The 22,731-nt window shown below is 70.8% G+C and overlaps 3 protein-coding genes across 14 annotated transcripts; all 3 read right to left on the bottom strand.

The window, feature by feature from the left end:
- Window positions 1-2,368: 2,368 nt before the first annotated feature.
- EFNA4 (ephrin A4) lies at window positions 2,369-7,213 on the bottom strand. The gene is made up of 6 exons (XM_038168040.2): window positions 7,030-7,213; window positions 4,290-4,582; window positions 3,359-3,427; window positions 3,188-3,247; window positions 2,843-3,108; window positions 2,369-2,735 (listed from the first exon to the last, which is right to left on the bottom strand). The coding sequence occupies exons 1-5, from the start codon at window positions 7,140-7,142 to the stop codon at window positions 3,014-3,016; spliced, it is 630 nt and encodes a 209-aa protein (XP_038023968.1). The 5' UTR covers window positions 7,143-7,213; the 3' UTR covers window positions 2,369-2,735; window positions 2,843-3,013.
- Window positions 7,214-9,525: 2,312 nt separating this feature from the next.
- On the bottom strand, window positions 9,526-18,168 carry ADAM15 (ADAM metallopeptidase domain 15). Of its 12 annotated transcripts, XM_038168030.2 has the most exons (25): window positions 17,925-18,167; window positions 16,792-16,895; window positions 15,989-16,065; window positions 15,522-15,600; window positions 15,352-15,428; window positions 15,087-15,267; window positions 14,947-15,009; window positions 14,802-14,870; window positions 14,534-14,703; window positions 14,359-14,443; window positions 14,144-14,292; window positions 13,877-14,054; window positions 13,629-13,721; window positions 13,308-13,503; window positions 13,130-13,238; window positions 12,910-13,060; window positions 12,757-12,834; window positions 12,569-12,683; window positions 12,323-12,461; window positions 11,928-11,981; window positions 11,555-11,660; window positions 10,923-10,994; window positions 10,524-10,595; window positions 10,266-10,387; window positions 9,526-9,675 (listed from the first exon to the last, which is right to left on the bottom strand). In XM_038168030.2, the coding sequence occupies exons 1-25, from the start codon at window positions 17,995-17,997 to the stop codon at window positions 9,633-9,635; spliced, it is 2,655 nt and encodes an 884-aa protein (XP_038023958.2). In that variant the 5' UTR covers window positions 17,998-18,167; the 3' UTR covers window positions 9,526-9,632. The 12 variants fall into 12 exon arrangements, 10 of the variants coding, with proteins under 10 accessions (XP_038023958.2, XP_038023960.2, XP_038023959.2 ...); XM_038168032.2 differs by lacking the exon at window positions 10,923-10,994; XM_038168031.2 differs by lacking the exon at window positions 11,928-11,981 and having other exon boundaries at window positions 17,925-18,166.
- Window positions 18,169-18,887: 719 nt separating this feature from the next.
- DCST1 (DC-STAMP domain containing 1) lies at window positions 18,888-22,720 on the bottom strand. The gene is made up of 16 exons (XM_072028179.1): window positions 22,595-22,720; window positions 22,391-22,516; window positions 22,242-22,316; window positions 22,018-22,146; window positions 21,799-21,938; window positions 21,548-21,725; window positions 21,274-21,417; window positions 20,988-21,109; window positions 20,752-20,909; window positions 20,509-20,608; window positions 20,298-20,393; window positions 20,088-20,214; window positions 19,832-19,948; window positions 19,571-19,713; window positions 19,360-19,473; window positions 18,888-19,180 (listed from the first exon to the last, which is right to left on the bottom strand). Exons 1-16 carry the CDS (start codon window positions 22,692-22,694, stop codon window positions 18,932-18,934), a joined length of 2,118 nt encoding a protein of 705 aa, XP_071884280.1. The 5' UTR covers window positions 22,695-22,720; the 3' UTR covers window positions 18,888-18,931.
- Window positions 22,721-22,731: the final 11 nt, after the last annotated feature.

The following is a 22,731-nucleotide window of genomic DNA, read 5'->3' as shown; positions in this document are numbered from 1 at the left end:
CTCCCAAGCTGGCGAGGGGTGCGCGGGGTCTCCTGTCCCGGAGGCTGGGTGGGAGCACCCAGGACGCTGCCCCCCCTGGAGCCAAGTTCCTCGCAGCGGGGCTGTGGCACTGCCGCCCAGCCAGGGAGCACCACAGGGCCCCGAGGTTGGTCCTGGAGCCGTCCCAATGCGCACCCCACATCCCCTGTCCTATGGGCCTCAGGGTGTGCAGATCCACCCCAAGCACCAGCCCCGGTACCCCACGGGCTGGAGCAGGGGGAGCAGGACCCAGGCAGCGCGTGGGGCACCCTCACCCCACAGCCCTGCTCACCCTCCCCACGTGGGACCCTGGCACCCAAATATCCCGGCTGGCACGGGTGTGGGTGGCAGGGGGGGGGCTGGCATTTGGAGGGAGCCCTGGGGCGGGGGGGTTGCGAGACGGAAGGGAAGGGATAATGGAGCCTATTCCTTTAATAGATTCAATTTCTGCCGCGGCTGGCTGCGGGGCGCGGAGCCATCAATTCGATTCAGGGGACGGGGAATCTGATTTGGAGCGGCCGTGCCATCAATTAGCTTTTATTGATGGCATTGCTCATTGGAAGTCGATGGGATTTGAAGCCGGCGGTGGCTCCAGCATACCAAGCAACCCCCGCTCAAGGACAGGGCCCCACCACTCAGGGGTGTGGGGCACGGGACCCACTGGGGGGTGTCCCCCTGGGGCCACAAGGACCCCCTGGCATCGCCCAGGGAAGTCCCAGTGGGTTGGGGTTGGGGTGCTGGGTTGGAGATGGGCTGTCCTGGGGGGGGGGGCACAGACCCCAGCATCCCTGCGCAGGGGTCCTTTGGGGCACAGACACCACCATCCCCCCGTTGGGGTGCTGCAGGGCACAGACCCCCCCAGCATCCCCGCACGGGTTCCCCCGGGACATGGCACCCCTGCATGGGGGTCCCAGAGGGCAGAGTACCCCCAGCATGCCCTCATGGGGGGGGTCTCTTGGGGCATTTCCCTGACCAGCATCCCCATTTCAGGTCCCTTGGGGTACAGGCCCCCCCCTCCCAGCACCACCACATTGGGTGCCTTAAAGTACAAATCCTCCAGCAACCACACAGGGAGGGGGCTTAGGGCTCACAGCCCCTGGCATCCCCACACAGGGGGTCCTCGGGGCATCCCCCTCCCCCCTACCCCCACGCTGAGGGGGGTCTCTTGGCACACACCCCACCCGCAGCACCTCTGCAAGGGGATTCCCACAGGGCACAGCCCCCCCAGCATCCCCACATGGGGGGGTCCTCCAGCCCCCCCGTCCCCATGGCACGGAAGCCAGGCCCCATTGCCCCACCGAGCCTCGGGGTGGGGGCGCGGGGGCCCCCCTGGCGCAGGGTGCGGCGGGCGCAGCGGCTGCAGGGAGGGGCGCGGCGGCGGCCGCTGCTTTCGCTCAGCCTCTCGCCCAGCAGTTTCTCTCCAGAAGCCATAAAACCTGTCTGACGTGCCCGGCACCACTGCGGCAGGCGGCCGCAACGCAACGCCTGCGCCGGGAAGGGGGGTGGCGGGGCCCGGCTGCCCCCAGGCACCCCCCAGCCTTGGGTTCAGCCCCACATTGGGGGGGGGGGGGACAGGAGCTGCATCCCGCTGCCTCCCTGAGCGCCGCTCGCCCAGGATGCTGCTGGTGTGGTGCTGGGCCCCTCCGTGCCAAGAAATCCCCCATGGGTGCTCCAGCAGAGGGGTGGCCCCCCCAGAGCGGGGTGGGGAGGGCTCCATGGCTGTGTGCAGGGGCTGCTGCAGGGCTCCGCAGCCGCACGCAGCCCCCCGCCTCGCACGGCAGAGCCTAATTGCCTCATTTAAGCGCAGGGCGAGGGGGGGGCCCCCGTTAATGCCGGGTAGAGCTGCGCTGCGAGGAGGGCGCCGGCTCCCGGGGATAAATCCATTTCATGGGCTTTTTGCAGGGCATACGTGAGCGCTGCTCCTGCCTGGGCGCTGCAGGGAGCGGATGGCAGCAGCGTGCTGGCCCCCCAGGTGCTGCTGCAGGGCTGGGGGGGGCACAGGATGGGTACGGACAGGCCAAGGACCAGCGTCTGAGCCCGGCTAAGAGCAGGGATCAGGGCCAGCGTGCTCAGGCTGGAGCCGTGGGTGAGCGACCCCCGCTCTGCCACCCCCTCGCCCCTGCCCCTCTGCAAGTGCCGGCGCCGGGCCCTGCCACCCGGCACTAATTGCAGGCGGCTGATCTGTAATTAAAGCTCTCCCCGTCACATGAGCTGATGTCTCAATATCAATCGCTGCAATTAAAGTCCCCCCCTCCCCCCCCAGCCTGAAAGGTTGCGGCGAAGGCTGCGAGGCGGACACCCCAGCACCCCGCGGGGACAGGGACCGCGGCGCAGAGCCCGAGGGCACGGCGGTCTTGCAAATACTGTATTACTCGGCTCAGTCACTACCAGGGGTTAAAACCAAACCGTACGGACTGGAACCGCACGGAGGAGGAGGGCGTCTTCGCAGAAGACAGATCGGTGTCCTCGCTGGAGGACAAGGCGAGCGGAGGGGCCGGGCGCCTGCCTCCATCCAGCGCCCGGAGGAGCTGTCGCCCTGCTCCAGGGCTTGGGGGTCCCCGGCCCCCCGCAGCAGGGGGTCCATGGGGGAAGGCACAAGATGAGGAGACGGCCCTGGGACAGAGCAGGCGTCCAAGGAGCTGCAGGGAGCCCACAGCGCCGGGGCAGGGCGGCTGTCGGGGCCGGCACGCGGGGATGCTGGCAGGGAAGCAATGCCCCTAGGAAGGAGAAAGCGCCGTCAGGAGACGCCGTGGCACAGCCGAGGGGCGCAGCTCCAGGGGCTGCGGAGCTGCCTGGACCAGGGAGACCCCCGGGACCCCCTCACCTTCCAGCCGGGAGCCCCTGGCCCCCAGCTCAGCTCGGCAGGGGGTTGGCAGGAGAGTTGTGACCCAGGGCTGCCCCACGGGCTCGGTGGGACAGTGGCAGGAGAAAAACGTTCGCAAGCGGCCAGCGTGGCGGAGGAGCCCGTGTCCCCGCCACGGGCAGCGCCGCGGGGTCAGATCCAGAGCAGGGCGAGGAGCGTAAGAGCCAGGCACTGGGCACGGCGCTGCGGCAGGGCCGGGGCCGCGGTGTCCCGGGGCGTCCCCGCGTCTGCAGGGGCAGGAGCAGGAGCAGAGGTCAGCGTGAGGCAGCCTGGGGGGCCCCCACCCCAACCCCACCTCATACTCACCATCAGGGACCCCTCGCCCGCGGGGCTGGGAATTGGGGACCTCCGTCACCGGCTCCGGCGCTGGAACAAACCCAGAGGGTGTCAGAGAGCCGGTGCCCCCCGGCACCAGTGCGCACCCCCCCGAGCCCCAGTGCAAACCAGTGCCCCCCAGCAGCCCCCCCGCGGACTCACTGGTGGCTCTGCAGCAGACGGAGACGCGCAGCTTCAGGCAGCGCCCGGCGCTCTCGGGGCTGGGCACGGCTGGGCAGAGGGGGGGTCAGCAGCTGCCGCGGGCACCGGCACCGGCACCGGTACCGCCACCCTGGACGGGAGCCCCGGGGCTCCCCGACGGGCCGGGCCGGGCCAGAGCCGGGCCTGGCGCGCCCCCTCCCGGCGGAATGAGGGGCGTGAATCCCCCCCCCCCACCATCCAGACCCCCGCGCACAGCCCCACTTCTCTGTGCGCCTCGCCCCCGGGGTGCCCAGACGCCTCCCACACCCCTCCCGCACCTCTGGCTGCATCCGAAGTCATGGTGCACCCCCACCATGGGGGCACCCAGACCCCCCCCCCATGCCCTGAGCCCTCACGCAGCCAGAGCTCTGGGTACAGCCGGAGCCCCCCCAGCCCCGGTTGCATGCACACCCCCAGGTGCAATCGCTGCACCCTCCCGTGTGCCCCAGTCCTGATCACATCCAGACCCCGGGCGCATTCAGACACCCCCTCCCCCAAAATTTCTCCCCAACCCCGATTGCATCCTGCCCCCCAGCATGCTCCAACCCCAGTTCCAAGCAGACCACTGCTACACCCCAACCTCCCCATGTGCCCCAGTCCTGGTTGTATGGGTGCAGCCAGACCCCCACCCACTGCACCCAGACCCCCAGTGCACCCCGACCCATTGCACCCCCACCTCCCATGCGCCACAACCCCATTTGCACCCAGGCACAGCTGGGACCCCCCCAGGCACCCCAGCCCTGGGGGAAGCCAGCCCCCCGGTGCACCCCAAGCCCGGCTGCACCCCGCTACAATCGCATGCAGCCCCCAGCACACGCCAGCCCCCACGCACCCCAACCCGGGTGCCCCCAGAGCCCTGGGGGTGCCCCCAGCCCCCATCACGGGCACTCACAGATGTAGTAGTAGGTCTCCCCCGGCTGGAACTCGAAGCCGAGCGAGAAGGGGGTGAAGCGCTGGATCTTCTCCGAGAAGCGGACGGGCCCGAAGGGCGCTTGGGGCTGGTTGCACTCCCAGCGTTTGAAGGCCCCGGGGGTCTCGTAGCAGCCGCGGTAGCCCTCCCGGTCCACCATGAAGAGCGTGAACGTCTCTGCCCGGCCGGCGGGCACAGCCCCCTCGTAGTGCGGGCAGTAGATGTCCAGGTAGTCATTGATGGACACCTGGATGGTGTAGTCGTCCCGCAGGAACCTGCCGGGCAGGGGGGGGGAGCTGGGGAGTGGGCACCAGGGGGTCCACCAGGGAGAGACGCCCCCCACCCCGTGCTGCTCCGCTCGGCCCCACTCCTCGCCCCGGCAGAGCGGGTGGCCAGGCTTTTGTTGAAACAGCTACCGGGCACCCGGCCTCTCCAAACAAACAGGCATCAGCTCCGATTAGCTGCAGCCCGATGGAGCTGAATGGGCTCAGCGGCTGCAGCTGGGGGGCCGGGGCTGGCCCGCAGGAACCCGACCACGCGGGCCGGGGCCAGGGGCCGGGGCACAAAGCCCCTCGCCCCAGGCAGCAGCCTCACGGCCCCCAGCGCTGATCGGCGGTGACACCCCGACGGGGGGTGGCCCCGAGTGCTGCTGGCCCTGCAATGGGGCAGCTGGCGGCATTGGCGGGGGGGGGGGCTCTGTCCCCAAAGAGAGGCTCCCCCAGCTGTGCAAACCCAGCCCGGGGCCGGGCAGGGGAGGGGGCACAGCCCAGGTACCTGCGCAGGCAGGCACGCAGCGACGCGGCATGAGCTCACGCCTGTGCAAACAGCTTGTGCAGCCAGGCCAGGGTGGAGCAGACACCTCTGCAGACACACACACGTGTGCACACACACATGCAGACACGCACACACGTGTGCACACGCTCGGTCCTGCCAGCCCGGGGCGGGAGATGCAGCAGGAGCCCCTCTCCCCATCCCCACCCCAGCAGGGTGGCAGCCCCCACCCTGCACCCACGTCTCCCCCCGGCCAGATCCTGCTGCAACCGGGGCAAGCCCGGGGCTGGGCGTCGAGCTGGCAGCAGGCAGAGCCCTGGCTGTGCTGGCAGAGCCGTGGTGGGACGGGGGACTCCTGGGGACAAGGATGGGGACGTGGAGCCAGCACCTGGGAGCGGGTGCTGCCCCGCACCCTTTACCAGCCTGACGGGGTGGGATGGATGTGGGGACCAGCACAGCCCAGAGGTCCCATCTCCCACTTGCTGCAGCCAACCCAGTGGTGCTGCCCCATCTCTGGGGCCACTTCTGGCCCAGCAGGGTCAGCGGGGAGCCCCCCCCGGCCAGCAGGGCCCCCCTCCTCCTGCCCCAGTGCCCGGCCGGGGCAGTGTTTACACCAGGCTCAGATTTTTGGCAGCTGTGGCAGAGCCTGGCGCATTAATCACCGGGCCGGCAGCGCTGTCGGGGCTGGGAGGCTCAGGCCTCTGTGAGCACCCCCCCAAGCCGGGGGCTCTTCGAGGACAGGACCAGGCGTGGGCCCCCAGCTGACTCAGAGCATCAGCCGGGCTGCTCCCGCTGGGCTACGCTGGCCAGGACGAGCCCAGGCAGGGCTGAGGGCTCCCGGGGGCCAGGGCGCACACCCTGACCCTACAGATGGGCGCCCAGCACCCCAACCCCGTGCTGAGCAACCCCCCTCCTCCATCACGGGGTGCCTGTGGGATTTGGTGCCCACCTCCTGCATCCACAGCTCCCCATACCCAAATTGGTGCCCCAAACCCTGCCCCGGTGTGCGCCCACCTGCCCCAACCTGGCTCCACAGGCTGGAGCCCCCCACGGGGCAGCGCGGCCCCAGGGCCCCCCGCGCAGCGCTCTGACCCTGCCCCCTGCACTCTCCCCTCCTCCAGTGCCCAGAGCAGCCCCGAGCCTGGAACTGCCTAAAATGGAGGAGGCCGGGAGGGGGAGATGGGTTTGAGGCGAGCACGGGGCTGGACCCCAGCCCAGGGATGATGGCAGAGACGCGGGCGGCACCCCCGGCCAGGGGGGCGATGCCGGGCTCTGCGCCCACCAGCACGATGCCCAGAGCCGGTGACCAGTTTGGTGCCACCTGAGGATGCCCCACCGAGGGTGGGGGGCTTGGTGCTGCCCAGGGGTGGCTGGCAGGCTGGGGACACCCAGGGCTCGCTGCCACCAGGGGCTCGGTGCCAGCATAGGATGCCCAACGCCACCGGGGGCACGGTGCCACCCAGGGGTGCCCACGGGCTTGGTAGCACCCAGGGCTCGGCGTCAGCCGGTGGTGCCCAAAGGCTTGCTGTCACCTGGGAGTGCCCGGTGCCACCAGAGGTGCCCGATGGCTCGGTGCCACCTGGGTCTTGGTGGCACTGGAGGTGCCCGGGGCTCGGTGGCACCCCGAGGTGCCCGGTGGCTCGGTGCCGCCCGAAGGACTGAGCGGCTCGGTGCCAGCCGGGGCTCGGCGCCCAGCGGGGATGCCCGGTGTGGCTCGGTGCCCACCGGCTCCGCCTCGCCCTGGGGTCCCGCCGCCCCGGTCCCGCGCCCCTCCCGTCGGCGCGGCCCCGCGCCCAGGTGCCGAGCAGCGGCGGCGCCGCGCGGGCTCGGGGCCGGTGCCGCTCCCGGTGGCGCTCCCGGTGCCGCTCCCGGTGCCTCGCCCGGGCTCGGCCGCGCTGCCCGGCGCACACAAAGGCGGGCGGCCCGGGCCGCCCCGGTGCGGCGGCGCTACCTGGGGTTGCTCCCGTTCCAGTGGACGCCGTGTCGGAGGCCGCGCACCGGCGGCGGCGGTGCCCAGAGCAGCGGCGCCCAGAGCAGGAGCCCGAGCAGCGGCGCGGGGCGCATGGCTCCGCCGGCGGCGGGCGGGGGGCGGCGGCGGCGGCGGCGGCCGGGGGCGGGGGCCGGGGGCGGCCCGGCACGGCACGGCCCGGCCCGGCCAGGCCCGCCCCGCCCCGACAACTTCGGGCCAATCCGCGCTGCGCCGCCGCCCGGCAACTTCCCCGAGTGCCATTAACCCTTTGGAGAGGGGGGGGCGGCACCGGCACCCCGCCACCGGCACGGCATCCCCGGTACCGACCGGCACCGGCACGGCATCCCCGGAACCGACCGGGGCTGGGACCACCGTCCCCGGCATCCCCGGTACCGACTGGCACTGGGACCACTGCCTATGGCACCGGCCTGGCGTCCCCGGTACCGACCGGGACTGGCCCAGCATCCCCGGTACCGACTGGCACTGGGACCACCGTCCCCGACACCGGCACAGCATCCCCAGTACCGACTGGGACTGGGACTGCCACCCCCAGTGTCCCCAGTACCAATCGGGACTGGGACCACTGCCCCCAGCACTGACCTGGCATCCCCGGTACTGCCTGGCACTGGCCCAGCATCCCCAGTACCGACTGGGACTGGGACCACCGCCCCCAGCATCCCCAGTACCGACTGGCACCAGTCCAGCATCCCCAGTACCAACCAGGACCAGGACCGCCACCCCTGGCATCTCCAGTACTGATCAGGACTGGGACCACTGTCCCCAGTACCAACAGGCACCGGCCCAGCATCCCCAGTACTAGCTGGGACTGGGACTGCAGCCCCCAGTACCGGCCCAGCATCCCCGGTACTGATTGGGACTGGGACCACCGCCCCCAGCATCCCCAGAACCAGGCGGCACTGACCTGGCATCCAAGGTACCAGTCAGGACTGGGACCACTGCCCCCGGTGTCCCTTGTACCAGTCGGGACTGGAACCACTGCCCCTGGCACCGTCCTGGCATCCCCGGTACCGACCAGGACTGGGAACACCACCCCTGGCATCCCTAGTACTGATCAGGACTGGGACCACCGTCCCCAGCACTGGTTCAGCATCCCCAGTACCAGCTGGGACTGGGACTGCTGCCCCCGACACTGGCCCGGCATCCCTGGTACTGACCAGCACTGGCCCAATATCCCCAGTACTGACTGGGACTGGGCCTGCCCCCTCCCATACTGACTTGGCATCCCCACCCCCAGCCCCAACGGACTCTCCCAGTGCTCCCAGTACTGACTGCACCAAGACCAGTGCTGACCAGAAGGGCCCAGAACCGGTCCCCACCCTGCACTGGTACCGGTGGCCTGGGGCACCCTGGCTGCAGCCAAGTGCGGTGGGAGCTGGGGCCACCAGCACCCGGTGCTGCTCGCCCAGAGGGGTCCAGTGCTGGTCCTGCACCCGGGGCAGCTCCTGCACACGCGTGTGTTCACACATGGGCTGGTCTTGCATGCGTGTGTCTGCACATGGACTGCTCTTACACACATGTGTGTTTACACATGGGCTGCTCCTGCACACGCTTGTCTGCACACGCGTGTGCTTGCACGGGGGCTGCCCCTGCACACGTGTGCCTATGCACATTGCAGCTCCTGCACGTGTGCACCCCCAGGGCCAGCTCCTGTCCGTGTGTTTGCACACTCGGGTCAGCTCCTGCTCACGCCTGTGGCTGCGTGCCCCGGGCACCCCGCAGAGCCCTGGGTTGGGGTGGGGGGGACCTCAAGGCCCCCCTGGTTCCTCGCAGCCCCCTTTGTGTACGGGAAGGCTGCAGGGGGGCCTCCTTGGAGCCTTCCCCAGGCTGCCCCCCCCCAGGAGAGGGGCTGCAGCCCCCAGCCCCGCACCCACCTTGTGCTGGGGGCCCAGAGCTGGACGTGGCGCTGCGCAGGGGGGCTCAGGAGAGGGGGACGCCCCCTCCCTCGGTGGGTGCAGCTGGGTTTTGGGGCTACAGCCCGGGGGGGGGGGGGGCGGGGTGACCCCTTTGAGCTTCAGGGGGTCCCTCCTGCTGCCCCCCCCCCTCCGCTCCCCCCGGGGGCACAAACCCTCAGGGCCGAGTGGCCGGGGGCGCCCCCCCGACCCCCCCAGTGCAGACCCCCGAGGCCCTCTCGGGGCCCTGCCCGCCCCCCCCCCCCGCCCCTTCAACCCCCCCACGGCCCCCCAGAAGCGCGGGGGGACCCACAGCAGGACCTGGGGGGGGGGACCCAGAGGAGCACCGGCGGCCCCCCCCGCGCTCCAGCCGCCCCCCGGTGCCCCCCCCCCACCCCAGTGTCCCCCCCACCAGGCGGCGCTGGCGGCCCCCGGCGCCCTTTCCGGTACCGCGGCGGCTCCGGGGGGGGGGGGGGGCCGCGAGCGCTGCCGGGAGTTGTAGTCCCGGAGCCCCCCCGGTACCGTTCCCCGTCCCCCCCCTCCCGGTGCCCCGGAGGCAGCACGGAGGCAGGCTCACGGCCCCTTTATTGGCCCGGCGGCGACAAGCGGGCGGCGAGGCCCCCCCCTGCCCCCCCCCACCAGGCCCGGCGGTTCCAGCGGCGGTCCCGGCCCCGCTCAGGCCTCCCGGGGGGCGCCCGCGGGGGGCGGCGGCGCCGGCCTGGGGAGGGGAAAGGGGCGGTGAGGGGGGGGGGTGCGGCGAGGGGCCCCCTCCAGAGCACCCCTTGTGCCCTACTGGGGCCCCCAGCCACACCTCACCACTGTCAGCCTCTGAGCCCCCCCTTGCAGCCCCCCCATAGTCCCTATAGCCCCCCAACAGCCCCCCAAAAGCCCCTGAAGCCCCCCCATATAATCCCTACAGCCCCCCCAGTCCTCCCCCAGTTCCTGCAGCCCCTCCTATAGCCTCCCCACTATAGTCCCTGCAGCCCCCCCACTGTAACCCCTACAGCCCCCCCCACTACAAGTCCCTGCAGCCCCCCCAGCACTACAGTCCCTACAGCCCCCCCAAAAACTGCCTGCAGCTCCCCTCTAGTCCCTACAGCCCCCCCCCCAACTGCTACAGTCTCTGTGCCCCCCCCACTACCACACTCCCTGCAGCCCCCCCCCAGTCCTTACAGCCCCCACACTACAGTCCCTACACCCCCCCCCACTACTACAATCCCTACTACCCCCCCAAAACTGCCTGCAGCCCCTCAGTTTACCCTCTCCCCCCCAATAAAAAATTAAAAAATCCTGCCCCCCCCCACTCACCTGGAAGGGATGACGGTGACATGGGGGTGGCCGGGGGGGCTCTCGCTGCGTGGCAGTGAAGGCCCCAGGGGGTCTGAGGGCAGGGGCCGGCGAGGCGGGGGGGGCTTGGCAGGACCTGGGGGCTGCGGGGGAACGGGGGCGTCAAAGCTGTGGTATGGAGCGACCCCCCCGGGAGGCTGGGGGGGGCCCAACCACCTCCCCTGCCCCAGGGGGAGCAGGGGGCCGCTGTCCTGCCGGGTGCCGCCGTGCTGCCGTTACCTGAGTGCCTGGCGCCACAGGGTCCGCAGGCAGCGGGCGGGTGGGGGGGGGCGGCCTGTCCGAGGGGGGGGCCTGGGCAGAAAGAGCAGGGATGGTGAGCGCAGCCTGGCGAGCAGGGGGGGGCACAGGGCAGAGCCTCCCAGGGCAGTGCTCTGAGGTATGGGAAGAGTGGGCACGGAGGTTGTGGGGGGGGGGTGTCGGGGGTTGTGGCACAGGGGGGTGCCAGCCCCCAGGGGTGGTGGGTGCGGGGTGGGGGGCGCAGCTCGCCTGGGTGCTGAGCCCCAGCCTCTGCCCCGGAGGCCGAGCCCCTGAGGTCATGCACAGACGCATGCAGCAGTGGCAGAGGAGGGCAGAGAGAAAGGGGGGGCCCGGGGACCCCCACCCCAGCCAGGGCATTACCTGGGAGGCCTTGGTTAGAGGGTCGGGCGGGAGAGGCCGCGCAGGAGGATCGGGCCGGGCCGGGACAGCCGGCTGCAGAAAGAGAGAGGCGGCGGAGGGCAGGCACGCCATGCAGCCGTGCACGGGGCTGGGGCAAGCCGTGCAGCATGCAGAGACCCCCCCAACCCAGCAAAGCAGAGACCCCCCCACCCCACCCTACAAGCAGGGGGATCCGGGGCTCAGCCCCACTCCACGGTGGCCACCACAACCCCCGGCCAGGCACGGAGCCCAGGCTGCGGGACCGTGCACAGGGGCCCTGCCTGCAGCCCCCATGGGCACAGGGACAGCGTGCCGGGCACGGGGACACCAGGACAGCGGCCGGGGGCTGTGCCGGGCTGTGCCAGGCTCGGGGAGTCACGGAGCCGAAGCACGAAGCCCCAGGAGGCCGCGGGCAGCGGGGACGCTCCGAGCTGCTCCCCGCCGGGCATCTCCTCAGCAACAGCTGTACAAAAACCCCGTACCCAAGGCAACCGCACCGCAGGCTGGCGGCACAGCCCATAACCACGGCAACGGCAGCCCCCTCCCCAGGGAGGCCGGTGCCTGTCGGGGTGACGTCCCCAATCCTCCCCCCCGTGCAGCCCCCCGCCTCTCACCTTGCTGCTGTGCATGACCTGCAGCTCCGTGGCCTGGCGCCACTGCGGGGGCCGGGGGCGCTGCGGGGGGCCCTGCCCGGCCAAGGGGGGCTCCGGCTGCGAGATCCTGCAGGGGAGAGGCAGGATCAGGCCCCGCTCGCTCCTGGCCCTTGGGGGGGACCCCACACGACAACCAAGCGACACCAACACCAAGCAGAAGCCGAAGAAAAACGAACCCCTCGGCACCGGAGGATGCGACACCCTGCGCCCCCGAGCCCGGGGCCGTCCCCACACCCCAAGGGCACTGCCAAGGGAAGATCGCAGCACCGGACGCCTTGCGAAGCAGGACGGCTCAGGGACAGCCCCCAGACCCAGGCTCCGGCAGTGACGTTACCCGCTCCAGCCGTCTGGGGCTTCTGGACCCAGGAATCGGACCCGGGTCTCAGCGCTGTGGGGAGAAGAGTCGGGGCTCAGCCTGGGGGGCTCAGCCCGGGGGGCTGGGGCTCGCCTGCAGCGCGGTGGAGAGGTGGGGAGGGCAGGGGGAGGAACCGCAGTGACACGGGACGACGAAATGCAACGGGGTCCACTACTTGCACCACGGGGGACGTGCACAGACACGGCTCGGTCACCTGCTCACGGACACGCTCATGCAAGCCCACGCGCCTCGCTCCCCCCCACAGCCACGCGCGCGTGCCCACGTGCACGCGGGCAGCCCCGCGACGTGCAGCCACACGCGTGTGCACGGCCACAGCTGGGTGGCCGCCCCCGGTGCTTACCCCTGGCGCTCACCTGTACTGGCACGACGTCCCCTTGCCCAGCTGGCAGAGGTGTTTGTGCAGCCCGGCGCGGCGCGCGCAGCACAGCCCCAGCACCAGCGCCAGCCCCAGCAGCGCGCTCAGCAGCAGGGCGGTGGGCAGGGCGCTCCCCCCTGCCAAGAGCCACACGTCAGTGCCCGGCTGTGCCCCGCGCAGCCTCGGGCAGCACAAAGCCCCATTCTCTTCCCCGCTGCTCCCCCCCCAAAGCTCGTGCCCTCACCTCGCTCCAGCGTGGCGGCGGGGCCGCTGTCCTGGCTGCCCCCCGCTCCGGGGCTCTCGCAGGTGGGGGGCGCCCAGCCTGGCTCGCAGTGACAGTGCCCGTGGTTGTTGCACACCTGGGTGGGTGACACCGAGCCTCAGCCCCCAGCTGCTGGCAGCCCCCGCGTCCCCTGCAGTCCCACAGCTCACCCCGTGCCCGTGGCACTTGCTCCGGCACTGCTGGTCGCCCAGCACCGAGACGTCCTGGCACTGGTGCTGGAGGCACACCTGGGGTGGGACGCGGCGTCAGGACCCATGGGCACGGAGAACGCCCCCGGCACCCCCCGCAGCCCTCACACTCACCTTCCCGGGGCCGCAGGCTGTGCCGGGCAGCACCATGGCTGCGTCGCTCACGTCCTCGACCCCGGGCAGCGTGGTTCCCTGGCAGGAGCCCTCCGCTCGGCCCCCACGGGCACCGCCACGCCGGCACTGCAGCCTCCCGCAGCCGGCATCCCTGCGGAGACCAAGGGTCAGGGGTGTGGACAGCGAGGGTGGGGACAGCAAAAATGGGGCCAGCACTCACTGCTGGGCACAGGCGACGTAGGAGCCATTGGCGAGCTGCCCGCAGTGCCCACGTTCGTCCCCTTTCGCGTTCAGGGAGGCCATGCAGGAGCTGGAGACAGGGCTGGCACCTGCGGCAGGAAGAAGTGAGCCCAAGCCCCCCACACCAGGCCACTGTCCCCGCGCTGTCCCCGCCGTACCTGGCCCCAGGAGCTGCTGGCACTGCCCCTCGTAGGTGGCACAGGCGCCGCCGTAGCAGCGCGCCCGCCCCCCGGCACAGGGCTGCCCGTCCTGCAGGAAGGCGTTGGGTGGGCAGTGAGGTGAGACCCCATCACAGAACTCGGGCAGGTCGCACTCCCCCAGAGGCTCCCGGCACAGATGTCCCGCACGGCGCAGCTGCAGAGGGGCAAAGTCAGACGGGCAGGGATCCCACTGTGCCCCCGGGGGTGGCACCCCAAGAAAAAACATCCCTGCGGAGGGGCTGGGAGGCGGGTGGTGGTCCCGGACCCCTCCCCAGGTACCTGGCAGTCATGGCAGCAGGTGTCCCCTGTGGCACACTGCGCTCCGGGCACCAGCTGGCAGGTGCTGCTGTTGCAGCAGGGGTCGGTGCACTCCTGTGGGCACAGGACTGTGGTGAGCACACGGTGGGACCCCCCCCTCGCTGCCACCCCAGCCCCACAGCGGGGCCGGGACGCACAGCTCCTGGGTACAGACTTAAGCCAGGGCAAAGGCAGCTGGGGCTCAGCTGGTGCCCCCCACGCCCCCGTACCAGGCTGAGGCCGCAGTCGCAGCCCTCGCCCGGCTCCAGGAAGCGGTTCCCGCAGCGGGGGCTCTCGGCCAGCTGCTGGGGCTCGGGCACGTTGAAGAGGCACCAGCCCAGCCCCTGCCCCAGGCTGCGCTCCAGGTCCTGCTGGCTGCAGTTGCTGAAGCTCAAGCCGGGTGTGAGCCTGCGGGGACGCAGAGGGGACAGTGAGGAGGGCAGGGGGGCACCTGCCACCCTCCCACCCTCTCCCAGAGCCCCCCTTGCGGCTCTCACCCCGTGGGCAAGTCCATGATGCAGCCGTGGTCGTGGTAGAGGTTGCTGCACTCGCAGAAGCGCCCGACGCCGTCGTGGCCCATGCCCAGGCTGTGCCCCAGCTGATGGGCCACAGTGGAGGCGATGACGAGGACGCTGACCGAGTAGTCCTGTGGGACAGCAGGGGCTCAGGACGGGGGGGCAGCAGGGGGACAGAGGGACACGGGGGTACTGACCATGCTGACCCCCCCGGAGCGCGTGGGCGAGCACATGGAGGCTTGGACCGACATCCCCACCGCGACGTCGTCAAAGCTGGAGCCCCTGGGGAGAGAGCACGAGCCTCAGCGGGGCTGACACCGCCTGCACGCCCTGCCCTGTCCCCGTCCCCTTGTCCCCGTCCCCGTCACTCACGTGAGGAGCTGCGCGTTGTCGTGGGGCAGCCGGGGCAGCAGCTCCTCCTGGCGCCACCGCAGGAACCGCTCCAGCGTGGCCCGGGCACTGCGCCCCACCTCGAACCTGTCGCCCTCGCTCCACACCTCCACTGCCACCAAGGCCACGCGCACACCCAGCGGCTGGAAGAACTGGGGTGCACGGAGGAGGGGGGTCAGGGACCCCCGCAGCAGCAAGGGGATGACACGAGGACACACAGACGGCGTGGCAGGGGCCCGGCTCAACTCACCGTGTCCACCTGGTTGGCAATTTCCAGGGTCCGGGTGCGGGCACGGTTCAGGTCGGGGTAGTTCTGGAACTGCGGGCGCAGGGAAGGGCATCAGCAGGGGAGGGGGCAGCCCCCGGCACCGGGCACCCACCCGTCCTGCACTCACCGCAGCGTGGTCCAGCACCATCACCAGCTCCACGAACCGCGGCTCCGCCACCGACCGCTTGCCCTGGGGGACAAAAATGGGTCAGGGCAGCAGCGAGGGGACCCTGCTCTGGTGGGGGAGGACCCCCAAGGCCACCTTACCCTCTGCAGCCGGGGCGGCTCCGTCTCCACCTCCACCGGGGGAGGCTCCGGGGGGCCCTGCCCACAGGCCCTCGGTGCCAGCCGGACCTCCCGCAGCCGGTACAAGATGTGGCTCCCCGGGGGGCCGCTGGTGTCCGGCTCCAGCCCGTAGCTCCTGTTCTCTGCCACTCGGAAATGGCCACTGCAAGGAGGGGACCAGGAGGGGACCAGGCGTCAGCGGCACAGCACGAGCCAGGCTCGGGGACCACCGGGGTTGGGGGCTCACCTGAGTCCGGAGCAGGCACAGAGGCTGGCCCAGGAGCTGGGGAAACCTCGCACGTTCCCTCGGTAGCAGCAGTGCTCCTGCAGCAGAGAGCGGGGTTTAGGGGCTGGCCCCGTGCTGGGGGCCCTCTGGGGACGGGGAGGGCTCGGGGATGCAGGGCACCCAGGTCCTACCTGCCTGCTGGCCTCCTGCACCACCCGCGTGCCGTTGGGCAGGTAGTAGAGCAGCGCCCCGGTGCCCAGCACCAGATCCCTGCCGGAGGAGTGTGTCAGCCCCAAGCCAGGGTCCCCCAGCTCGCCCTGCTCCGAGCACATCGCAGACAGGGTCCCCAAGATCCCCCCCCCCATCCTGCTCCGTGTCCATGGATGGAGACAACAACCCCAGCCCCCCCACCCCATATGGATAACAGATTGGGACGGGGCTCACGGGACCCCCACCCTGCACACACCATGGAAGTAGACGGGACCCTCACCCACATGCGTCATGGGTGGGGATGGGGCCCTTGGATCCCCCACCCTGCACCCTCCTTGGGGGATACGGGACCCCCACCCCACACAAACCACAAATGGAGACGGGGCCCACGGGACCTCCACCCCACTCCTCCCACCCCTGCCCTGCCCCCACCAGCCCCCCCCCTCACCAGTTTTGCTCCAGCTCCAGCATCAGCTGCGCTCCCTCCAGCTCCAGCACCACCTGCAGCCGGCTGGGGAACCCCCCCTGCGACAGGCAGCGGTCACAGAGGGACCCCCACCCCAAGGACCCATCCCCACCCATCCCATCCCACTCCTACGTGCCCTCCGAAATGCCTCGGCCCCCAGCTGGGTGCCAGCAGGGCCGGGGACCCGCCCGAGCCTGGCGCGTGCCCACCAGGGAGGGGCGGAAGGGATCCCCCCGTGCTCCCCGGCCCCCGCCCTCACGCCGCGCAGGAAGCGTCCCTCCCTCGGCAGCGCATTGTGCGGGGACGGGGGTGTCGGACGGAGCCACCGCCACCACCCCCAGCCCCCCCCAGCCACCCCCCTTGCTTCCTGCCTGGTGCGGCGGCGGAAACGCTGGAGAGACTCCCAACGGCCATGGGGTGGGCTGGGCCCTTCCGCCCCGGCCAGGAGGGGTGCTGGGCGCACGGTGGGTGCCAGGACCCGCTAGGGTCCCTCCCAGCACCGGGAGAGGAGAGGAGAAGGGGACAGCAAACCCCCTCCCACACCCCACCGGACCCTTCCCCGCTGACCTCGGGGCTGAGCAGCTGCGCCCGGAGGCTCCAGGTGCTCGGTCCCTTGGGGGATTTGGGATCGGGGGCACTCGGATGCTGGGTTTCCTGCACCAGGAAGGGTGCAGGGGGATGTGGCAAGGCCACGGGCAGCCCCCACCCCACCGCAATCCCCCTGTCACGAGCCAGGCAAACACCCACGTGGCACAGGCACCCCAGGGAGGCGGCGGGGGGCTCACCTGCATCGCCTCCTCCAGGCGGAGCGGGCGCTCACCCCGCAGGACCCGCGGCGTCACATACCAGTAGTGTCCCAGCTCTGCAGGGTGCTGCTGCCAGCTGTCACCTAAGCAGGGCCCAGAGCCACTGTCACAGCTCGGTCACCCAGCACAGTCCGTGTCCCACCCCCCCCAGCATGGGCAGGAGGGTGGGGAACAGGAGCCGGGGCTCCCAGGCTCACCCCAGCAGCTCCCAGTTTGCCACTGGGTGAAGCCCCCAAGTGTCACCGGTCCCAAGGGACCAGGGCACCGAGCCTTGGAGGTGCCTGGACGTGGCACCTGCAGCCGGGACGTGGCACATGGGGTCATGAAGGAGGCTGTGGCCCCACATCGCAGCACGCCCCGGGCTGGGTGGGGTGGGTTTCCTGGGGTCTCCTGCCAGCTCTTACGTCAGCTGCCGGCACCGAGCCGCCCCGTACAACCCGCTCGGGGACCGGGGAGGCCTGGCCCCAGCTGACTCAGTGTCCCTCGCCCCTGCAGCTCCCCACGACGCTTCCCCACCCTCCGAGAGGGCTCTGGGCACAGCCTGGGGACACGGCAGGACACCTGCACGCCCCCATCCCCACCGCCCCGACACCCCGGGGAAGGGCTGGACCCCTCCACACCTGGGCCGTGGCGTTGTCCCCAAAATCTCCCGAGGCTGTGACAGCCTCCCCCATGTCCCTTTCCCTTTTGCCGCAGCCCCTCTCACCCCCGGGGGCCGGCGGTCCCCGAGCGATGCCGAGTGCCCGCTGGCACCGAGCGGAGACCTCGGGGAGCCCCCCCGGGAGGGGTTGGCGGGGGCGGGACAGACGGCCGGCCGGACAGACGGACGGCCCGGCCCCGGTTGGTGACACACGGCCGAGGAGGTGACGCGGCAGCCGGTCCCAACCGGGACGAGCCCCCCCGCCCGGCACGGACAACGCCGAGCCCCCTGCGTACGGCAGCTCCCGGGTACCGGGAGGAGGAGGGGGAGGAGGAAGATGAGGAGAACGAGGAGGAAGATGATGATGATGATGATGATGATGATGATGATGAAGAGGAGGCAAAGAGCCCGGTGCCCGCCGCCGGACCCCGCCGCTCCCGGTCCCGGTCCCCGGTTCCCGGTCCCCACTCACCTGCGCCTCTCCCGTGCGCCCCGGTAGCGGCGGCGAGCAGCACCCCCAGGGCGAGGAGCAGCGCCCGTGCCATCGCCCTGCCGGCACCGGGGCCCGTCCCGGAGCCGGTGCGGGCTGCCGCGGCCCCGGGCTGGCGGCTCCCGAGCTGAGCCGGCGCGGCCGCCCCCGCCGGTGCTCCCGGTGCGCATTGCACCGCCACCGCCTCCACCGGCAGCGGCCCGGCCCGGCCCGGGAGGAGGAACTTCCTGCCCGCCGCCGCCCGGCTCCGCCCGCCGCCACCGCTCCGCCGGCGACGCCCAGCTCCGGCCGGTGCCCGGGGGACGGCGGCGGCTCCGCCTCGGCTCGCGGCTCCGGGGCTCCGCGCAGCGGCGGCAGCGGGCGCGCCGGGGAGCTCGGTGTGGCTGCCCGGTGTTCCGGAGAACCCCCCGCTTTCGGTGCCGGTGCACAGCAGGGTCCCCACCTGCAGCGTGCCGTGGGCTGGGACCCCCGGCTTCGCTGTCCCGTGTGCTGGAGACCCCCACCTTCATCACCCCGTACAGCAGAGGCCCCCACCTTCATCACCCTGTACACTGGAGACCCTCACCTTCATCACCTCACTCGCTGTGGATCCCCGCTTTCACCATCCTGTATACCAGAGCCCCCTGCCTTCATCACCCCATACACTGGAGACCCTTAACTTCAATACCCCAAACACTGGAGACCCCCACCTTCATCACCCCATACAGCAGAGGCCCCCACCTTCATCACCCTGTACACTGGAGACCCCCACCTTCATCACCCTGTACGCTGGAGACCCCCACCTCTACCACCTCATGCACTGTGGGCTCCCAACCACCCCACCCCATACACCAGAGCCCCCCACCTCTGTCACCCTGCGCAGCAGAGACCCGCACTTTCACCACCCCCTACACCAAGGTCCCCCACCCTCAGAGCACATCACCCCACAGACCTCACCACTCGCTTTGGGGGGGGGACACTCAGTGTTTATTGCAGGGTGCCAGGCGCCCTCAGGCCGCGTACCCCTCCTGCTCCTCACTGCTGTCCTCGGAGAGGCCACAATCCCCGGGGGTGCAGGCAGGGCACACGCGGCCCACGTCCCTCCAGCAGGACCCGCAGTACGTGGCTCCACAGGCAGGCGAGGGGCAGGCCTGGTGGTCCTGGGGGGACTCGGGCTCCCCGCACACCGTGCACGGCCGGCGCACCCAGCGGCGCAGTCGTGGCCAGCGCCGGCAGCACCACTCCAGCAGGGACGTCCCCTGCAGCAGGGACGAGGACATGTGGGGCTCTCCCTCCATGGGGAGGACCAGCCACCCCAATGGGGCAAATAGGATGGACCCAGGGAGCGGGGGACACCCTGCGCTGCCCATCCTGGCATTGGCAGGGGGGGGGCAGCTCCCTGGTGTGGTGCCAACCCTGTGTCCCCGTCCCCGCTCACCAGGGCTGGGTAGCGGCGTGCCCGCCGGGCGATGCGCTTCCTCTGCAGGCGGACGAAGCAGTGCCGCTGCCGCAGCAGCTTGTTGTAGAGGTAGAGCACGCGGCTCTTCTCCCGCTGCGCCGGGCACAGGCTGTGAGTCCCCCCCAAAAAAAAACTGGAGCCCCTGGGGACGTGCGGGGTCTGGGGTTCTGGAGTCGGTGCCACCGCTCACCTTGGGGAAGTAGAAGGCGGCGATGGCGCGGCGCAGGCGGTACATGTAGACCTGGAGCAGGCACAGCAGCACCAGCACGGCCAGGGGCAGGCAGCTGGCTATGTACTGCTGCTGCGTCATGCCCCGGGGCTGCGGCAGGCAGACTGGAGACCGACAGTGGCACTGAGCAGCTCTCGTGGCTGGGAGCAGCCAGGCCAGGGAGCCTCGGGGGGCTCCCATCCCCGCCCCATCTCCAGGGATAAATCCCCAGGGGGCCCTCACCGAAGTTAGACGTCTCCAGCTCCGTGTCGGAGGAGGTGTTCAGGGACCCGATGGTGCTCCGCAGGAGCCGAGCCATCAGGGATGTGCCCGTCACGTGCACGGACAAGTGGTGGCTGCCTGCGGGGGAACAGGGGCACGTGGGGGCTGCGTGGCAAGGCTGGGGGCTGGGGAGGCAGGCGGGGGGGGGGGTAAAGGCTTTGCCATGGGGCTGCGGGGCTGGGAGCTGCCCCCTGGGGGCTGTGGGGCCGGGTCTCACTGCGGAAGGAGTACTGCACGAAGGAGTGCTGCTGGATGATGCTCAGCATGGTGTAGAGCGTGTGGTCCAGGCCCCAGGCGAGCAGCAGCAGGAGCAGGGGCGGGATGCACTCCAGCAGCTCCAGCACCTGCAGGGAGCGGGGTGGGGTCTTCCACGACCTGCCCCTGGCACCCCAACCCCACACCCCCAGTCCCCCCCCCAGCCCCTCACCACGCTCTGCAGCTCGCGGGGCTGCATGGCCAGGCGGCACGGAAAGATGACGGTGGGGATCTCCGCCCGGCGCAGCGGCAGCAGCGTCCGCTTGTTCTGGGAGAAAGGGAAGCAGGGGGGCTCAGTACAGCCCTGGGGGGGGTGTGGGAGGACCAGGGGGTGGCGGGGACCCCTGGGTGGGGGGGACCCCCTGCCCCATCTCCCCCCTCACCTGCTTTTTGCGCCGGGCGTCGATCTGGCGGAAATAGGTGGTGATGTAGAGGTTGTCAAAGCAGATGTCCTGGCAGTACTTCTTGGTGTAGGAGAACGCCCTGGGAAGAGAGGGGGTCCCGAGGGAGGCAGGGGGCAGCTGAACCCCCCCCAGCACCCACCTTGTGTTCACAACCCACCATTCCTGTCCCTAAGGGAGGTTCCCATCACTCTGTGCCCTCCCAGCCCCCAGCCCCCGGCTCACGAGATGAAGACGAGGAGGAAGGTGAAGGAGAGCAGCAGGCGGAAGAAGGAGAAGGCCTGGCCCAGGCGGGCGCTGTGCTGCCGGATCTGCGAGGTCACCTCCTCCACGATCTGCTCCCCGGACACGTTGATGCCCACCAGCATCTCGTGGTGCTCCTCCTGCAGGGGGGGGGGGGCATGGGGCCAGGCACCATCCTGCCCCGGCCCCAGCACCGGGTGGATGGGGTGGGCACCCACCTCTATGACCACTTTGGCACTGAAGTGCTGGCTGAGGTTGTTGACGGAGTTGTTCAGCATGTCGTACATCTGCCCAAAGTTGCCCTCGACAGGGATCCTGTCCCAGCACCAGCTGTGCATGACTGGGGGGGCACGGAGGGGACAGCGCTGGCATCAGCGGGGGATCCCCCTGGCACCTCCCCGGCACGGGCTGGGGCTCACGTCCAAGGGGTCTGGCAAAGGGGGCTGAGCTCCTGGAGCAGCTCCCCCGTGGCAGGCCGGGGCTGGCCCCCCCCCCATCACCCACCCTTGACGATGTGGCAGAGGAACTTGAACTTCATGGGCAAGCAGAGGAGGTGGCTGATGAGGGGCACGACGATACGCGCCATGCAAGCCTTGTGCTTCTTGTCGAACCAGTGCCGGCACCGCTGCATGGCCTGGTCCACCACGTCTGGGGGGGCAGATATGAGGGGCTCAGCCCAGCGCACGGCTCCCCTGCGCCCCGACCCGTGCTCGATTGCAGCCGTGAACCACCCCGGGCTTGTGGGGGTGAGCACCGGGCTCCGCTGTGCCCCACTCACACGTGCAGCGCAGTTTGGTTTTCATTTCGTACAGCTTCTGGGTGCTGAGCCCGGCCTGCGAGTCCGTGCGCTCGCCCTGCTTCAGGTCGTACCCCTCCTCGCTGGCCACCTCCTCGTTGAGCTCCACGAAGGCGCGCGAGATGTTCTGCGTCTCGGCGTCCAGCTTCTGCCCACCACGCTGCAGGAGGGGGGAGCGGCTCGGCCCCGCGCCCCCCGGCCCCCTCCCGCCGCCCCCCGCCCCGCAGCCTCACCACCATGTCCTCCATCACCATGCGCAGCGGCACCGTGGACACCTGCCAGAGGTGGCGGCTGTGGTTGACCTGCAGCTCCGTCACGCAGCCCACTGCGCGGATCACCTCGTCCAGGTTGTGCCACACGTTGGCCACGGGCCCTGGTGCAGGCAGGGCTGGCTCAGACACCCCCCCCCCAAAACCAGGGACCCCGTGAGGGCAGCGGGTGGGGGTCCCTACCGTTGTAGATAGCAGCAAGGACGAAGGAGAGGACGAAGACCCGACCCTCCTTGCCCAGGAACTTGGGGACCACCAGCAGGCTGGCGCAGCGGATGTGTGGGGACATGGCCCAGCCCAGCGCAGTCACCCCTGCGGGGAGCAGAGAGCTGTCCCCACGGCCCCACGGGGGACCAACGGCGCTGGGGGGACCACTGTCCCGTGCCTCCCCCCAGCTCCATCCTCACCTGCCAGCCCGCATGTCAGCTGCACCTTGCGCATCTCCGAGAGGTTCATGGGGACAATGAGGAGCTGGCAGAGCCCTGAAACACCCGCACAGTGCCATGAGTCCCCGGTGCCAAAAACCCCTCTGTGCCCTGCACCGGGACACACTCACCAAGGCCGAGGAGGCTCCCGATGCTGGCACCAAGGAAGAACTTGGTGCCGCGGTGCTGGTCTGGCCGGCTCCAGAGGAACTGGCTGCACGAGGTGGGCAGCAGCGTGACCGCTGCTCGCTTCAGGGCTGGGTGGGGAGGGAAGCATCAGCCCTGCCCTCGCCCGCATCCCGTGGGGCCAGGAGCCGGGCAGGAGAGGCCCTCACTTGTGTTGGGTGGCTTCTGCCTCCCGTGTGCCTCCGTGCCAGCCATGCTCTCCAGCTCCGTGGCTCGGTGCTCGTCCCAGTAACGGGCGGGTGCTCCCATGGAACCGCTGTGTTGTGAGCCGCCCGTTGCCGTTCCA

The sequence above is a fragment of the Anas platyrhynchos genome, chromosome 26, assembly GCF_047663525.1.
Source record: "Anas platyrhynchos isolate ZD024472 breed Pekin duck chromosome 26, IASCAAS_PekinDuck_T2T, whole genome shotgun sequence".
Classification (NCBI taxonomy): domain Eukaryota; kingdom Metazoa; phylum Chordata; class Aves; order Anseriformes; family Anatidae; genus Anas; species Anas platyrhynchos.
The sequence above is the reverse complement of the archived record's forward strand: the minus strand, read 5'-3'. Positions and strand labels throughout refer to the sequence as shown.

Excerpts from the sequence above, each read along its gene's own strand:
- EFNA4 (XM_038168040.2), bottom strand. The coding sequence starts at position 7,142 with ATGCGCCCCGCGCCGCTGCTCGGGCTCCTGCTCTGGGCGCCGCTGCTC. Across the intron at positions 4,583-7,029 it reads TGGAACGGGAGCAACCCCAG|GTTCCTGCGGGACGACTACA; the intron begins GTAGCGCCGCCG and ends CCTGCCCGGCAG. Across the intron at positions 3,109-3,187 it reads CGGGCGAGGGGTCCCTGATG|ACGCGGGGACGCCCCGGGAC; the intron begins GTGAGTATGAGG and ends CTGCCCCTGCAG.
- ADAM15 (XM_038168030.2), bottom strand. The coding sequence starts at position 17,997 with ATGGCACGGGCGCTGCTCCTCGCCCTGGGGGTGCTGCTCGCCGCCGCT. Across the intron at positions 15,010-15,086 it reads AGCCGCCCCGGCTGCAGAGG|GGCAAGCGGTCGGTGGCGGA; the intron begins GTAAGGTGGCCT and ends TTTGTCCCCCAG. Across the intron at positions 10,388-10,523 it reads CTGTGGCGCCAGGCACTCAG|CCCCCAGGTCCTGCCAAGCC; the intron begins GTAACGGCAGCA and ends GTTCCCCCGCAG.
- DCST1 (XM_072028179.1), bottom strand. The coding sequence starts at position 22,694 with ATGGGAGCACCCGCCCGTTACTGGGACGAGCACCGAGCCACGGAGCTG. Across the intron at positions 21,939-22,017 it reads CCTTGCTGCTATCTACAACG|GGCCCGTGGCCAACGTGTGG; the intron begins GTAGGGACCCCC and ends TGCCTGCACCAG. Across the intron at positions 20,215-20,297 it reads CCCGCGAGCTGCAGAGCGTG|GTGCTGGAGCTGCTGGAGTG; the intron begins GTGAGGGGCTGG and ends CGCTCCCTGCAG.